Source organism: Hylobates moloch, unplaced genomic scaffold, assembly GCF_009828535.3.
Source record: "Hylobates moloch isolate HMO894 unplaced genomic scaffold, HMol_V3 SCAFFOLD_5, whole genome shotgun sequence".
Classification (NCBI taxonomy): Eukaryota; Metazoa; Chordata; class Mammalia; order Primates; family Hylobatidae; genus Hylobates; species Hylobates moloch.
This window is the reverse complement of record NW_026652280.1, coordinates 134,174,793-134,191,411: the sequence shown is the minus strand read 5'-3', so window position 1 is coordinate 134,191,411 and position 16,619 is coordinate 134,174,793. Positions and strand designations below refer to the sequence as shown.

The 16,619-nt window shown below is 40.0% G+C and overlaps 1 protein-coding gene across 2 annotated transcripts in view; it reads left to right on the top strand.

Moving 5' to 3' along the window:
* Positions 1-16,619, top strand: part of RPAP2 (RNA polymerase II associated protein 2) — a 138,828-nt gene that overhangs the window by 71,414 nt on the left and 50,795 nt on the right. The window contains exons 12-13 of one of the 2 annotated variants that reach the window (XM_032155359.2): positions 11,301-11,450; positions 15,361-16,487. In XM_032155359.2, coding sequence (XP_032011250.1) covers positions 11,301-11,450; position 15,361 — 151 coding nt within the window. In that variant the 3' untranslated portion in view covers positions 15,362-16,487. Of the gene's footprint in view, positions 1-11,300; positions 11,451-15,360; positions 16,488-16,619 lie in introns of those variants that run through there. The other variant, XM_058439575.1, reaches the window with a different exon arrangement.

The window sequence follows — 16,619 nt, the reverse complement described above, 5'->3', positions numbered from 1 at the left end:
TATGTTTCTCTTTTTGTGAGACAAGAGTCTTGCTCTGTCACCCAGGCTGGAGTGCAGTGGCGCGATCTCGGCTTACTGCAACCTCCACCTCCAGGGTTCAAGTGATTCTTGTGCCTCAGCCTCCCAAGTAGCTGGGACTACAGGCATGCGCCACCATGCCCAGCTAATTTTTGTATTTTTAGTAGAGATGGGGTTTCACCATGTTGGCTAGGCTTGTCTTGAACTCCTGGCCAAAAGTGATCCACCCATGTCGGCCTCCCAAAGTGCTGGGATTACAGGCATGAGCCACTGCCCCCAGTCTATTTTATGATATATTTCTGTGGGGTTGGACATGTTTTGTTTTATATTTTGAAGTACTGAATTTGGACAGTTTGGACAATATTTATATTATGGGGCACTACATTTTAGGAAAATGATAAGCTAGAAGTGAGTATAGGAAAGAACACCACTGCAAACACCAATCCCAATAGGGAGTAGTGAGATGGCATCTATAAGGAAAGATTAAAAAGACTTGGAATTAACTGAGAACCATTTTCAAGAATATGAAGGAGTAACTTCAAGAGCTTTTGTACCCCCCCACCAAAAACACCCACAAAAGTTCCACGAAGAAGAAAATAAAATTCTGCAAGAGACATTTAGATTATATATGAGAAACAATGTCTAGAATTTAAGGTTTATTAACTGTTGCAGCATGCTACACATAGAAGTGTAGAATCTCCATCCTTCAAAATCATGAAGGTAGTTTATTAGCAGTTTTGTGAAAAGAGACCAAATCACTATATTAAGAAAGGGTCTATTCTGCTTACTTTGGTGAGACTTTAAAAAAAAAACACGGGGGTGGGGGCTTTGGGTCTCATTTAATTCTTAATAGAAGGAGACTGAAAGGGAGTATAAATCCCCAAAACAGTTGAGTCTTCATTTTGCTGATGCTTTCTACTATTCTCATTTACCTAAAAAAAATAAAAATATACCCCATGCAAGAAGAGTGATAGCCAGAATTACATCGAAATAAAGACCTATAGATAACAAGCATTGGTGAAGATACCTGGAAAAGGGAACCCTTGAACATTGTCAGTGGGAGTGTAAATTAGTACAGCCATTATGGAGAACAATGTGGAGGTTCCTCAAGAAATTAAAAATAGGCCAGGCACTGTGGCTCATGCCTGTAAACTTTGGGAGGCCGAGGTGGGTGGATCATGAGGTCAGGAGTTCGAGATCAGCCTGGCCAACATGGTGAAACCCTGTCTCTACTAAAAATAGAAAAATTAGCCAGGCGTGGTGGCGTGTGCGTAATCCCAGCTACTCAGGAGGCTGAGGCAAGAGAATCGCTTGAACCTGGAAGGTGGAGTTTGTAGTGAGCTGAGATCATGCCATTGCACTCCAGCCTGGGCAATAGAGTGAGTCTCTGTCTCAAAAAAATATATGTATATACCTACAATATAATCCAGCAATCCCACTGAAGGGTGGGTGGGTGTGTGGGTAGGTAGGTAGATAAATAAGACAGATGGATAGATAGATAAGATAGATCCACAGGAAATGAAATCAGTATGTCAAAGAGACATCTGCACTCCCATTTTCATTGCAGCATTGTTCACAATAGCCAAGATACAGAATCAGCCAAAGTGTCCATCAACAGATACATGAATAAAGAAAATATGGTATATATATTATGTACATATAAACAGTGGCATATATTCAGCTTTAAAAAGAAGGAAATCCTGTTATTTGTGACAACATGGGTGAATCCGGAGGAACTTAGGTTAAGTGAAATAAGCCAGGCACAAATACAAATATTGCACAATCTCACTTATATGTGGAATCTTAAAAAAAAACTTGGGCCAGGTGCATTGGCTCATGCCTGTAATCCCAGCACTTTGGGAGGCTGATGTGGAAGTATTGCTTGAGGCCAGGAGATTGAGGCTGCAGTGAGCTCTGATTGCACTACTGCACTCCACCCTGGGTGACAGAGTGAGACCCTGTCTCAAAAAAAAAAAAAAAAACAGAAAAACAAAGCAAAACAAAAAGAAGTATCTGATACCTAGAAAGCAATAAATATTAGCCATTATTATCATCATCAAAACAATAGATTTAAGTGTTCCTACCACATAAAAATAAGTATATGAGGTAATGCATATGTTAATTAGCTTGATGCAGTCATTCCACAATGTACACATATTTCAAAACGTCATGTTGTACTCCATAAATATATGCAATTTTATTTGCCAATTAAAAAATAACTTTATGTAGATATCCTAAATTGCTTCTTCCCTTGGCCAAGTAAATCTCATATCATTTAGCATGAAAAGAATTTCCTCTCCTTTCATATTTCACCTATAAGGCTTAATTAAGTACTTTTGTTCCTGAGAAAGGGACCAAGCAACCACTCCAGGCCCAGCCCCTTGCTCTACAGTTTCCTTTGGAGTTCTGGAAGTGAATTAAAGCTAACGCCTAAGCCTGCTCAGTGGCACATAGCACTATTCATGCTTAGCCAGTCTTAGAGCTTCCCAGACAACACTGAATTCCAGGACAAATGGAAGTGAGGAAGAGAATTTCAGTAACAAGAGGTAGGTCATGATTTAATGCCTGATGAATTTAAAGCTCATCTCACACCTGGATGTTCTGAAATATTCTGGCAGGAAGATGCAGAATGTGTGGCCTGGGGAAGGGGGAATGAAGAAAATGTTTCCTCCATTCTTCTAAAAATGAAAGGAGGGGAGCCCAGCACAGTGGCTCACACCTATAATCCCAGTCTCTCAGGAGGATGAGGTAGGAGGATTGCTTGAGGCCAGGAGTTCACGACCAGCCTGGGCAATATAGCAAGACACTAAAAAAAATTATTTTTAAGTAGCCAGGTATGGTGGCACATGCCTGTAGTCCCAGCTATTAATACTTTGAAGGCTGAGGCAGGAGGATTGCTTGAGCCCGGGAGTGCAAGGCTTCAGTGAGCTACGATCGGACCACTGCACTACAGCCTGAGCGACACAGCAAGGCCTCATCTCAATCTTTCGAATGAGAGGAGGAAAATTTTGTGAAGGAGAAAAACATTTCAGTAATCACAATAAATAATTGTCCTCTTAAACTAGTTCTTCCTTCAACAAGTAATTATTGATGATCTACAGTGTAACAGGCACGAAGGATACAGTGGACACAATATATGAAGTCATTGTCCTCATGATGTTCACATTCTTTTGGATGGAGATAGACAAGCAAACAAATAGACAATTATTAATGATGATGGAGAAAAAGCAAAGAAAGGAAGTAGAGAGGTGAGACTGAGGATGGATTTTAGAGGGAAAGTTGACATTAAACAAAACTGAATCACATGAAGGATCCTACCATGCAGAGAACTGAGGGGGAATATCCCCAAGCAAGCCTCTAAAGTGAGGGCAAATTTAACCTCAGCACAAACTGAGATATGGTTGGCCAGTATGATTGGAATAGAATGAGCCAGGGAAAATACTCTCTCCAGCTGGAACTTTTATGAGATAATTTTGGTTACTAAGTATCCTCCATCCGTAAGTGGTACAGTATGGGAGAGATTTTTCATAGATCAGCCTGTGAATATCCTAGAGCTAAATGGTTCCTTTAGATTTCTCATCTCCTGTTGTAATTGCTCTAATCATCAGAGCGATAGTATATAAAGCATTACATTAATGACTGAGTTATTCATTTTAAATTAAAACTGTAAGGCCGTGCACAGTGGCTTACACCTGTAATCTTAGCACTTTGGGAGGCCAGGGCGGGTGGATCACCTGAGGTCAGGAGTTCAAGAGCAGCCTGGCCAACAACAAAAAAAAAAGTAGCCAGGCGTGATGGTGGCGCACCTGTAATCCCAGCTACTCGGGACTCAGGCTAAAGAACTGCTTGAACCCAGGAGGCGGAGGTTGCAGTGAGCAGAGATAGCACCATTGCACTCCAGTCGGGGTGACAAGAGCGAAACTCGGTCTCAAAAAATAATAATTAAAGCTGTATATAATAGCACAGGGGTTGGCAAACTTTGGTAAAGGACTAGATCATAAATATGTTTGTCTTTGCTGGCACTACAGTTGCAACTACTTGATTCTGCTGTTGTAGCAGGAAAGCAACTATGGAATATGTAAATAAATGGTTATGGCTATATTTGAAATAAATGGAAAGCCCAATTTGGCCTGTGGACCATAGGTTGTCCATTGACCTATTCTATTACATTGAGAAGCCAACAAGAGAGATTATAAAGAATCAGGGGTAGGAGAAAAACCATGACTAAGAGGAGGAGAATTCTAGGAAGGGAGGAAGTGATCAGAAACATCCAATACTGCAGTTAACTAGGAAGAGAACACAGAAGAGACTTTCAGAAGTGGAAGTTAGGAGGTCATTATTGACCATGAAAAGAACAGTTCTGGTATTAAGTCTGTTCATTTTTCATTGGGCCTGGTTCTATGCATATATAGGGACTGCGCTGCTAGGTGCTTTGTGGTTTACAAAGTCCTCTTCCATGGTTACTACTAACAAAAGCACACTCTAAATAGAACCTTATCTCCAAGCTCAGTGCTTGGACCTCTACATCAGATAGGTCCTAAACTCGAGTTACTCCAATGACACCTATCATTAGGGTAGTATGTGCCCTAAAAAGAATCCCAATAGTTAGTAGCATCTTTGGCAATAGCTACAACCAATTCTTATAGTTGATCAAAACCATAGTAGGCGGATAAAATGTTATAATCTCGCTTCTGATTCATCTATGCAAGGAGAGACAGAGCCTCTTGCTACAGAGATAACATGGAATTCAGAAAATGCCCAGTAAGCAGCAGACTGGAAAAGCATGCAGGTAGTTAATTGCTATTAAGTAATAAAACATAAAGTTGATGGGTGAGAGGGAGTGAGGGATTAAAAAAACTGCACATTGGATACGGTGTATACTGCTCAGGTGACGGGTGCACCAGAATCTCAGAAATCACCTCTAAAGATCTTATCTATGTAAGCAAAAACCACCTGCTCCCCCAAAACCACTGAAATAAAATAAAATTTAATAAATAAAAATAAAGTAGATGGGGCAAGGAATCTGTGCTATTAAGTAATAAAGCATGTTAAATGAATCTTGAAAACATAAAGATTATATATAGACCTTATTCAATTTTGAATGTAAATTACTTTGGAAATAAAAGCAAATCATAATACTCTTGAATGAATCATTCATAAAATTATATTATACATCAGATTTTCAGGGTTCAGCATCTTAAAAATAATACAAACTTTACATGACTCCAAAAGTAGTCCACTGGATTAATATTTAGAAATACACAGGAACTATTACAGTATTTATTCATTTATACATCGCCTAATTCCAAAAATAATTTCTCAACTTATAACTCTTAGAAAGCTAATACAGTTAGTTCTTTGTACACAGGGGTTCTGCAACTGTGGATTCAGCGAACCACAGATTAGAAATATTCAGGGAAAGGGCCAGTGCAGTGGCTCACGCCTGTAATACTAGCACTTTGGGAGGCTGAAGCAGGTGGATTGCCTGAGCTCAGGAGTTCAAGACCAGCCTGGGCAACGTGGTGAAACCCTGTCTCTACTAAAAATACAAAAAATTGGACAGGTGCAGTGGCTCAAGCCTGTAATCCCAGCACTTTGGGAGGCCTAGGCGGGCGGATCATTTGAGGTCAGGAGTTGAAGACCAGTCTGGCCAACATGGTGAAAACCCGTCTCTAGTAAAAATACAAAAATTAGCTGGGTGTGGTAGCGGACACCTATAATCCCAGCTACTCAGGAGGCTAAGGCAGGAGAATTACTTGAACCCAAGAGGCAGAGGATGCAGTGAGCCAAGATAGAGCCACTGCACCCCAGCCTGGGTGACAGGGTGAGACTCTGTCTCAAAAAAAAAAAAAAAAAAAAATGGGCATGGTGGCGCTCACTTGTAGTCCCAGCTACTCAGGAGGCAGAGGCCCAAAATCTGCTTGAACCCAGGAGGCGGAGGTTGCAGTGAGCCAAGATAGCACCATTGCACTCCACCCTGGGTGACAGAGTGAGACTCTGTCTCAAAAAAAAAAAAAAAAATTAAAATATTCAGGGAAAGAAAAAACTGTGTCTGCTTTGAACACATACAGACATTTTTTCTTGTCATTTTCCCCTTAAAAATACAGTATAACTATTTACATAACACTTACATAGTATTAGATGTTGTAAGTAATGTAGAAATGATTCAAAGTATACAGGAGGATGTGCATAGGTTATATGCAAATACTATGCTATTTTGTATCAAGGACCTGGGCATCCTCAGAATTTGATTTCCACGGGAGGTCCTGGAGCCAATCCCCGACAGATACTGAGAGACAACTGTATTATATAGATCTATAATCATTTATATTCTGTTAGGGACTGGTGGGGGAGGAGTCTTTTTAGTTAAAGATTAAAAGGGAAATACAAGGGAATAAATAAGATTAAAGGAAATCTTATTTCCTTACTGACTAAACTTTCCAAGAGTATAATTATGCAGCAACAGTTAGGGGTCACGTGTTAAGAATAGTCAGGAAATCCTGTCTCCAGATGCCTGAGGATTGCTATCTATTTGTTTGATGACTTGCTGTAGAAATCTCTAGGCCCCAAGTTGATATTCTTGTCTCTACCAGACACCAGACTTTGTGTGATTTCTCTATCAGCACTTCCTTCTGCCTCTCAACTACTTGCCATTTTTACATCTGTAGTCCTCTAGTTCTCTAAAGCAAATTTAAATCATTCTATTCCTTCTGCATGTTCATTGAGGGCTCAGTACACATAAGTCAAGCAAGTAACAATTAAATTTATAGCACTTTATAGCCTACAAAGAATGAAAGCTAGCATATTAGCTAAGAGTTTGGGCTTTTTGAGATAAATTGTTTAGGTTCAAAGCCCCAACCTGCTACTTACGATCTTTGTGACCTTGGGGAAGATACTTCTATTTTTTATGCCTTTATTTCCTTGTCTGTTAAATGGAGGTGACAACTACATCCCTTAGGATCTCCGTACATTTAAAGGAGATAATTCATGTTTAGAACATAGTACATGGTAAGTACTCATAAGTAGCACATGGTAAATGTTAGTTGATAATATAACCAATACTATAATTGATAAAAAGAGCTATTCCTCTACAGTATCCCATTTGAATTTTGTAATAATCTTTTAAGATACTTTAGTATTATCGACCCCATTTTATAGATCAACCCTAAGGCTTTGAGGTGCAACTTGCCCCAAGTCATACAAGCATTCCTGGCAGGGCTAGGATTAGAATTGGGTTGTGTAGGCCTGGCGCGGTGGCTCACACCTGTAATCTCAGCACTTTGGGAGGCCGAGGAGGGCGGATCACGAGGTCAAGAGATCGAGACCATCCTGGCCAACATGATGAAACCACTTCTCTACTAAAAATACAAACATCAACTGGGCGTGCTGGCACACACCTGTAGTCCAGCTACTCAGGAGGCTGAGGCAGGAGAATTGCTTGAACCTGGGAGGCGGAGGTTGCAGTGAGCCAAGATCGTGCCACTGCTCTCCAGCCTAACGACAGAGCGAAACTTTGTCTCAAAAAAAAAAAAAAAAAAAAGAATTGGGTTGTGTACATAGTTCCTCTAGGGCTTGTAGTTAGACTGGGAGGGAATAGGTTTCATCTCAAGAGACAGCCCTAAACAGTTGAAATGGTTGTTCAGAGTCTATTTTGAGAATTCTCAAAGCAGGTCCAAGCTCATTAAGAAAAGAATGCCTGATGGATGAGCAATATTTGCCATAGGCTCAGGAACATGTAGTGGGATTATGTCCTTGCTCTCCTTTTGTGTTTGTTTCCTCCTACCTAAAGTTTCTCATTAATCCAAGGATTTCTTTATAAACAGAAATTTTATTAATTTTTGGGTTTAGTAATTTATAGAATCATTTTAGCCTTACAAGTTCTCTAGAGAAGTGTTATTATTCCTAAAATAGTTTGTAACTAAGGAAGTTGATAGAGGGGCAGCTCTTACAGCTGTTTCTCTGTAATAACTCTTTCCATTTGCTATTCTTTTTTTTTTTTTTAATTTTTTTTTTTTATTATTATACTTTAGGTTTTAGGGTACATGTGCACAATGTGCAGGTTTGTTACATATGTATACATGTGCCATGTTGATTTCCTGCACCCATTAGCTCGTCATTTAGCATTAGGTATATCTCCTAATGCTGTCCCCGCCCCCCCACCCCCCACCCCACAACAGTACCCGGAATGTGATGTTCCCCTTCCTGTGTCCATGAGTTCTCACTGTTCAATTCCCACCTATGAGTGAGAACATGCGGTGTTTGGTTTTTTGTCCTTGCGATAGTTTACTGAGAATGATGTTTTCCAGTTTCATCCATGTCCCGCCATCCCATTACTGGGTATATACCCAAAGGAGTATAAATCATGCTGCTATAAAGACACATGCACACGTATGTTTATTGCGGCACTATTCACAATAGCAAAGACTTGGAACCAACCCAAATGTCCAACAACAATAGACTGGATTAAGAAAATGTGGCACATATACACCATGGAATACTATGCAGCCATAAAAAATGATGAGTTCGTGTCCTTTGTAGGGACATGGATGAAACTGGAAAATACATTTGCTATTTTCATACAGGCACACAGATTGAGAAATCTGGTAGTCACCATTTATTTAAAATTTTAGGTTTAAGTTTGGACATTTAGGTTAAGTACTAATGGCACTTTGAGAAGGAATTGAGAAAACCTTATTTTCACATATAAGGCAAATACTAATCTCCTTGAAAGTCAGAGAAGTTGTTTTGGATGTGTCGAATAAGTACCACTTTATTTATTCATTCATTCATTCATTCATTCATTCATTCGTTTTTGAGATGGAGTCTCACTCTGTTGCCCAGGCTGGAGTGCAGTGGTGTGATCTCTGCTCACTGCAACTTCCGCCTCCTGGGTTCAAGTGATTCTCCTACCTCAGCCTCCCGGGTAGCTGTGATTACAGGTGCCCACCACCACACCAGGCTAATTTTATTTTTATTTTTTTATTTTTAGTAGAGATGGGGTTTCACCATGTTGGCCAGGCTGGTTTTGAACTCCTGACCTCAAATGATCCGCCCACCTAGGCCTCCCAAAGTGCTGGGATTACAGGCATGAGCCATCGCGCCCGGCCAGTACCACTTTAAATATAAACAAAAGCTAGGTTTCTATGGAGTTGGCATATTTGAACCGCCTGACTTGGACTTCTTGGTTTTATTTTAGCCAGTGTTATCCCATCCCTTATTCTTGGTCTTATTATGGGGAAGTAGCAACTTATATTTTAAATGTTGATATCACCTAAGTATTGGAAAAGCTAGAGTTAGCTTCTGGGTTCTACCTTATCTACAGGAAAATGCCTCAGAAAAAAAGCTGGCCACAACTCTAGGTTTACCTCTATACCCAGCTTGGGCTTGGCATTGGAATACTTGGGTAGTCCTATTTCTCAGTATGAACTACCTTTGGGGAATATGTGCAGACAAAGCTCATGAAGTCTGAGAACTTGGTACTCCATCCCCTAGCTGCAAAGAAATACAGGAGAGATGGTAAAGGAATGCACAATAGCAATTTTCCCAGTTAGAATTCTATGGATTTCATTGGACTATTGCAGTCATCTCATCTCCAGTTCTTGCTAAAATACTTCAGGGATATAGAGAATTTCCCACCTCCTCTGGAAGTCCTGGCCATATTTGGACAATTCTGACAAAATTTCCCTTTTACTTCTACTTTCCGTATAGGATGGGCTAAGCAAGGAAGAAAATCTGCCTCTCAGAAAACACTTACATTCCACACTGACTACTATGGAACTGATCTGCTCTGATTTCTTGAGCTTTATTTATTTAAATTTGAGAGTTATTTTATTTTTATTAAATATGCCCAGGTTAAATAAATATCTGACAGAGCTTTGTGGGAAGCGTAAAACTATTTGGGGAGAAAAGACTTTTCTCCCAAAAAGCTTTCTAGGAATGTAACTTGTAAGAACTCTGAGACGCATACTGTCCAGAGAAAAAAATATATATATTTATGAGAAGTCAGGGTCTTTAATCTTTGTAATTAGAATAGATATTGCTCAGTTTTTAAAAATCATGTACTGATCACATTTCAGTTTACTTTTAAAATTCCATTGTGCAGAGTCAATCTTTAGGAGTACTTACTGGAAATGATTAGAGAAAAAAGCATATTGTTTCTTACAGAATTGGTATGAAGTGCCTTACAAGACGTAATTCATTTATTTAGTGTTTTAAAAAGAAAAATGTTAGCCAAGCGTGGTGGCTCATGCTTGTAATCCTAGCACTTTGGGAGGCCAAGGCAGGTATATTGCTTCAGGTCAGGAGTTCGAGACCAGCCTGGCCAACATGGTGAAACCCCATCTCTACTAAAAATACAAAAATTAGCCAGGCGTGGTGGCACACACCTGTAGTCCCAGCTACTCAGGAGGCTGAGGCAGGAGAATTGCTTGAACCCGGGAGGTTGCTGTGAGCTGAGATTGCACCACTGCATTCCAGCCTGGGTGACAGAGCAAGACTCTATCCCCAAAAATTTAAAAATAATAATAATAATATAAATAAATAAATAAATAAATATAAAAATGTTGACCAGGCACGGTGGCTCACGCCTGTAATCCTAACACTTTGGGAGGCTGAGGCTGGTGGATCGCCTGAGGCCAGGAGTTAGAGACCAGCCTGGCCAACATAGTGAAACCCCATCTCTACCAAAAAAACGAAAATTAGCTGGGCGTGGTGGCGAGCGCCTATAATCCCAACTACTCGGGAGGCTGAGGCAGGAGAATCACTTGAACCCAGGAGGTGGAAGTTGCAGTGAGCCAAGATTGTGCCACTGCACTCCAGCCTAGACAACAGAAGCGAGACTCTGCCTCAAAAAAAAAAAACAAAATTTCATTCAAAAGGTAATCTTGTTTGTTTACTATTGTCTTTGTAGGTGATATAATCCAAACATCTAATATAAGTATGTTTTTAAAACAATTCTCAGCTCTAAACTCCTTTTCGTAACCTCCCTTTCCCAAATGGAAAGAGTTCATTTTCTGAGCAGAATTTTAGTAGTTTTTGCTGGCATGAAGAAGAACAAACATAGATTTAGGCTTTTGTACTTCTTTCATACTTAATGTTTGATCTTTCAGTCTTTTCCTGAGACTTCTCTTCTGCCTTTGTTAGGAAAGCCTTCTCTCTGGGAGTTTTGTTAAATCAAAGAGACATTATTATTCTCATAAAATTTTCTCTGCCATGTTGAAGATAGGAGTCCCTTTGCCCTTATCATTTCATGGATATGCATTTAGTATTTTTGGTTGTTTCAGACTGACCCCAATTCTTGGCATTCAGAAACATTCTCAGGAAGGTATGGTGTTTACACGGTTTCTAGACACCCTGCTTGAAGAATTACATCTAAAGAATGAAGACCTTGAAAGTTTAACCAGCATATTTAGAACCAGCTGTTTACCAGAGTGGTAAGTTGGATTGTGTTTTATTTGGGTTTTTATTCTTCATTTGTTGCCTATGTGGATTCGTTTTTTTCTTTTAATCGGAAATTGTAAAAACCAAGTGCAGACTTCAAGATGCCCTCAGTTTGCTAAGGAAGGACATGATATCCCTTAGTTCTCAGCTGCCTCCGTCACTTCCCGTCTACTTACTTTGTGCCCCATATTTGTTGAATTCCTCTCTTGTAGGCTACAACAGTTCTGTTTTTTGCAGTCCAGGAAACTCCGCATTATCAGTTTCATACTCAAGGGTAGGCTATCCCACATGTCCCATCTGATAAGTTTCTTCCCAGGAAGTAGCAGTTTACTTCAACCCGGCTACTGCAGTGATCCATTGTGAACATCCTCATCCTACTGCCCCTTTCAGTGAAATCACCCCTACCCAGCCAATACCTTAGTCATTTCATGTACAGATAAGCAGGTGAATTTACAAGTCTGACTTTGTTGAATCCTAACCCTGTTGCCAGATACACAGTCCTCTCCTACTATCCCAAACCCTTTCCTCTTTCAGAACTGCCCATCAGAATATTCCCTTCCTTGTCATGCCTTAATCATAACTTTCCATCTATTCCTTCCATTTCACACAGTCCCAAAGTGCATGCTCAGATAGGTACTGATTTAATGTTGTAATTGAGGAAATTCATCCTAAGCTACAAATGAGATTCTCTCAGGGAGATTTTCTTTTTTTAACCTTTTTAAAATTATAAAAGCAATACAAAATGTTGTAAAATAAAAATTAAGCAATACAGATTACATAAATATAAATGGAAAATTCCCCCTTCACCTCTGCCTCTAATCCTATCTCTTTCCCAGAAGCATACTTGATGTCTGTCATTTAATATTTATTTTTATTATTTGAATTTTTCTAAAACAATCTTTTTTTTTTTTTTTTTTTTTTTTAATGCAGTGGCGCAATCTCAGCTCACTGCAACACCTGCCTCCCAGTTCACGCAATTCTTCTGCCTCGGCCTCCCTGTAGCTGGGACTACAGGCACGCACCACCACGCCCAGCTAATTTTTGTATTTTTAGTAGACATGGGGTTTCACCATGTTGGCCAGGATGGTCTCGATCTCTTGACCTCGTGATCTGCCCACCTTAGCCTCCCAAAATGCTGGGATTACAAGTGTGAGCCACCGCCTATAAAGCAATCTTTAATCAAATCTCTAAATATACAGGAAGGATATTTGAAAGAGGTGATTTTGGTGATTAAGAAAGAATACCAGACCGGGCATGCAGTGGCTAATGCCTGTAATCCCAGCACTTTGGGAGGCTGAGGCAGGCGGATCACTTGAGGTCAGGATTTTGAGACCAGCCTGGCCAACATGGTGAAACCCTGTCTCTACTAAAAAATACAAAAATTAGCTGGGTGTGGTGGCAGGTGCCTGTAATCCCAGCTACTCGGGAGGCTGAGGCAGGAGAATCACTTGAACTCAGGAGGTGGAGGTCGCAGTGAGCCAAGATTGTGCCACTGCACTCCAGCCTGGGTGACGGTGCAAAACTCCGTCTCAAAAAAAACAAAAAATTAGCACTGTAACTGCCCCCCAATTTATACCCAATGGTCTTTTCAAGTGATCCTGCTACTCTGAGGACACTATATAGCAAAGGCTTTTACTGAAGGAGTGAGCTTGGGTTGGTTTGTATAAGCGTAACATTCAAAGGCCCTTAAAGAATATGGAGAGGTTGGAGTTTAAACCACTCATACTCCTCAGTCCACGACATCTTGAAAGGTTTCTTGGCCAGGTGCAGTAGCTTATGCCCAAAATTCCAGCACTTTGGGAGGCCAAGGTGGGAGGATCACTTGAGCCCAGGAGTTCAAGACCAGTCTGGCAACAAAGTTGCCCAATTTTGTAGAGATCCTGTCTCTACAAAAAATAAAAAAATTAGTCAGATATGGTTGCCTACAGGTGGCACCTGCCTGTAATCCCAGCTACTCGGGAGGCTGAGGCAGGATTTCTTGAGCCCAGGAGGTCGAGGCTGCAGTGAGCCATGATCACACCACTGCACTCCAGCCTGGACACCAGAGCAAGACCCTGTCTCAAAAAAAAAAAAAAAAAAAGAGGTTTCTATTTCAGACTGAGAGCAAACAGTGCCTAGCCAGAAGTCCTTCTAAACCTGCTGTAATGAATAGATACCAATTAAAAATCATTTTAACTAGCATATTTTAAACTTGTATGTAAACAGATGGTGTTAAAGTAGTTTTAAGGACTTTCAACAGTAGATGTTTTAAGTGGACTTAACAGTTCCCCTATGTTCATTATTTATTTACATTGTTCATTTGCTTAAGTAATCAAAGGTAAATCTTGGCCCAGATTAGTTTGTCAGTATTATAAAGGATTATGAATGAATGGCCCTTATTACATAATTTTCCATATGAGAAATGAAGACGGTTGTGAGTAGAAGGATAGAAGTTTTTTTGTTTGCATTATTTTGGTATGCCATGGTAAATTCATTTGAGTTTAGAGATTTTAATATCTAGTAACCTTTTCAAGATTACTACCTAGTATATTAATATGCTTTCAGTTGTGAATAACAGAAAAATAATCCATTTCCAACTACCTTTTGTTATTGTGGTATATTAGTTAACTTTTGTTACTAACAAATTTCTCCAAAACAAAAAAAAAGTTGTTTGTGGTTTAAAGTAACAAACATTTTTTATGTCACAGTTTCTGTGAGTCAGGAATCTAGGTGCAACTGAACTGGGAGCCTCTGGCTCAGGGTCTTTCCTGATGTTACAGTTAAGCTATCTGCCAGCGCTATGATGTCACCTGAAGGCTAGAATGGAAGATCTCCTTCAAGCTCACTCATGTGGTTGTTGGCAGGATCACGCTCCTCATAGACTGTTGAACTCAGGGTCTTAGTTTCTCACTGTTGTCTAGAAACCTCCCCTAATCCCTTGCCCATAGGCCTCTCTAGAGTGCACCTCACAACATGGCATGTGGCTTCCATCGGAGTGAGCCAGTGAGAGAGGATACCCATGATGGAAGCCACAGTCTTTTTGTATCAATAACTAATCTCAGAAGTGACATGCCATCACTTTTGCTATATTTGCTATATATATTTGCTATATTCTGTTAGTTAGAAACTAGTCACTAGGTCCAGCCCATACTCAAGGTGAGAGGATTATACAAGGGCATGAATACCAGGAGACAACAGCCATTGGGGGATATCTTAGAAGGTGTCTAGCAGAGGGGCAAAAATGTTCAGTAGGCTCCAGTTTTATATATAGCATACCATACTGCCTTGGTGAGAGTCTTGAACTTCATCCTGATTGAGGACAGCCCTGAACCAATTCATGGAATGCTGTGAGCTAACGAAATCATTCCGGCACAGGATAAGGGAAAGAGCTAATGAAATCATTCTGACCAGGGATGAAGGAAAGAGAAGGGCTTTTCCAGTTGACCTTGATCAGTCAAAACTTAGCCCTCAAGTTGAATACAAAGCTCAGTCTATTCCACACAAACTTGTTGGGTAGAATATACATAATGGGGAAGAAATTGAATGAATATTAACAAGACACACAGTGACTACAACAGCTAGTAAAATACTTTACATGCTTTTTTGTTGTTTTGTTTTTTGGGTTTTTTTTGAGATGGCGTCTTGCTCTGTCACCCAGGCTGGAGTGCAATGGTGCGATCTTGGCTCACTGCAATCTCCGCCGCCCGAGTTCAAGCAATTCTTCCGCCTCAGCCTTCCAAGTAGCTGGGACTACAGGTGCATGCCACCATGCCTGGCAAATTTTTTGGGTTTTTTTTGTATTTTTAGTAGAGATGGGGGTTTCACCATGCTGGCCAGGTTGGTCTCAAACTCCTGACCTTGTGATCTGCCTGCCTTGGCCTCCCAATACATGTTTTATTCAAAGTATCCTTTTTTGCTTCACAGATATATTCCATGAAGACAAAATAGAAGATGAACTTCTATTCACCGTTTCTGGAATTCTAGCCGCCATGACGGTCTGGTGGTGACTGATAACTAGTTTTATTCCAAGACAGACCTTTACCTCTTTAAGTTTCAATCTCCTATCTCCTAGTCCTTTCAGTCCCCAACTGCAGAGATGACCTCCCCAGTAAAGGAGAATCATTACTCCAACAAGGATAACCAAGTTTTTGTATTCCTAGCTACAAGACATAGTATTTTTATTTGAAAATGAATGTTTAAGTATTAAATTGAAACTTGAATGAATATTCAAGAAAATATAATGATCTCTACTTTTTCTGGATGATTCCAGCCGTAATATCAGTTTGCCAAAAAAATTGAGAAAGTTACGATTTTGACCTCCCAATCTAAACTCTAAATTCTAAAGATCAGTAAACAATTAGGTCAATAAATACAATTTAAGATGAAGCCCTTTGGAAGTCTAGTCCAAAACAGGAAAATCTCAGAACTTTCTGGACTCAAGGAAATGCTTTAAATGGAATCTGTAGTTTGTTTGCAGGAGAGACAATTTCTAGAATTTAGATTGCTTTTCAAAATGTGTATCAGGTAGGCAAGTTAGCAGTTGAGGGGGGCCACAGACAACTTAGGGAGCTTTACTGGAAGGCCAAGAAAATACTCTTGGACACTGGAGGAAATGACAGCTGCTAAAGCCCAATCATGGAAAAGGAACAGAAGCAGCCCACTGGAATGGGGAGCTTAGTGGGCAAGGAGGTAGGGATATAATTTCTCTTCTTGGCTCCACCAGTAATTAGCTCTGTGGCCCAGTCACCTAAACTTTCTGGACTTCAGTTCAGGTTGTATGGCAGTAGGCCATAGAATTGCCTACTGCCATACAATCTCTATGGGAAAGGACTACAAAAACTAAACTTTATCTCTGTATGGGCAAAGGCTACTGTCATCCTGTTGTTGGTCTGGGACCACTTTGACAATTTTTTTTTAACCTCATTTCATTGTGTAAGGGTCTAAACACAACAAAAAATCATAGTGTAACAGAATTAATCAAGTTCAGCAAGGTCACAGGCTAATCAATATACAGAAAATCAATTGTGTTTTTCTGTTCAGAAAACTCCAAAAATTAAATAAAGAAAATTGTGTTCACAATAGCACCAAAGAGAATTAAATACTTAGGAATAAATTTAACAAAAGAAGTACAAGACTTGTATAACGAAAACTATAAAACATTCAAGAGGGCTGGGCATGGTGGC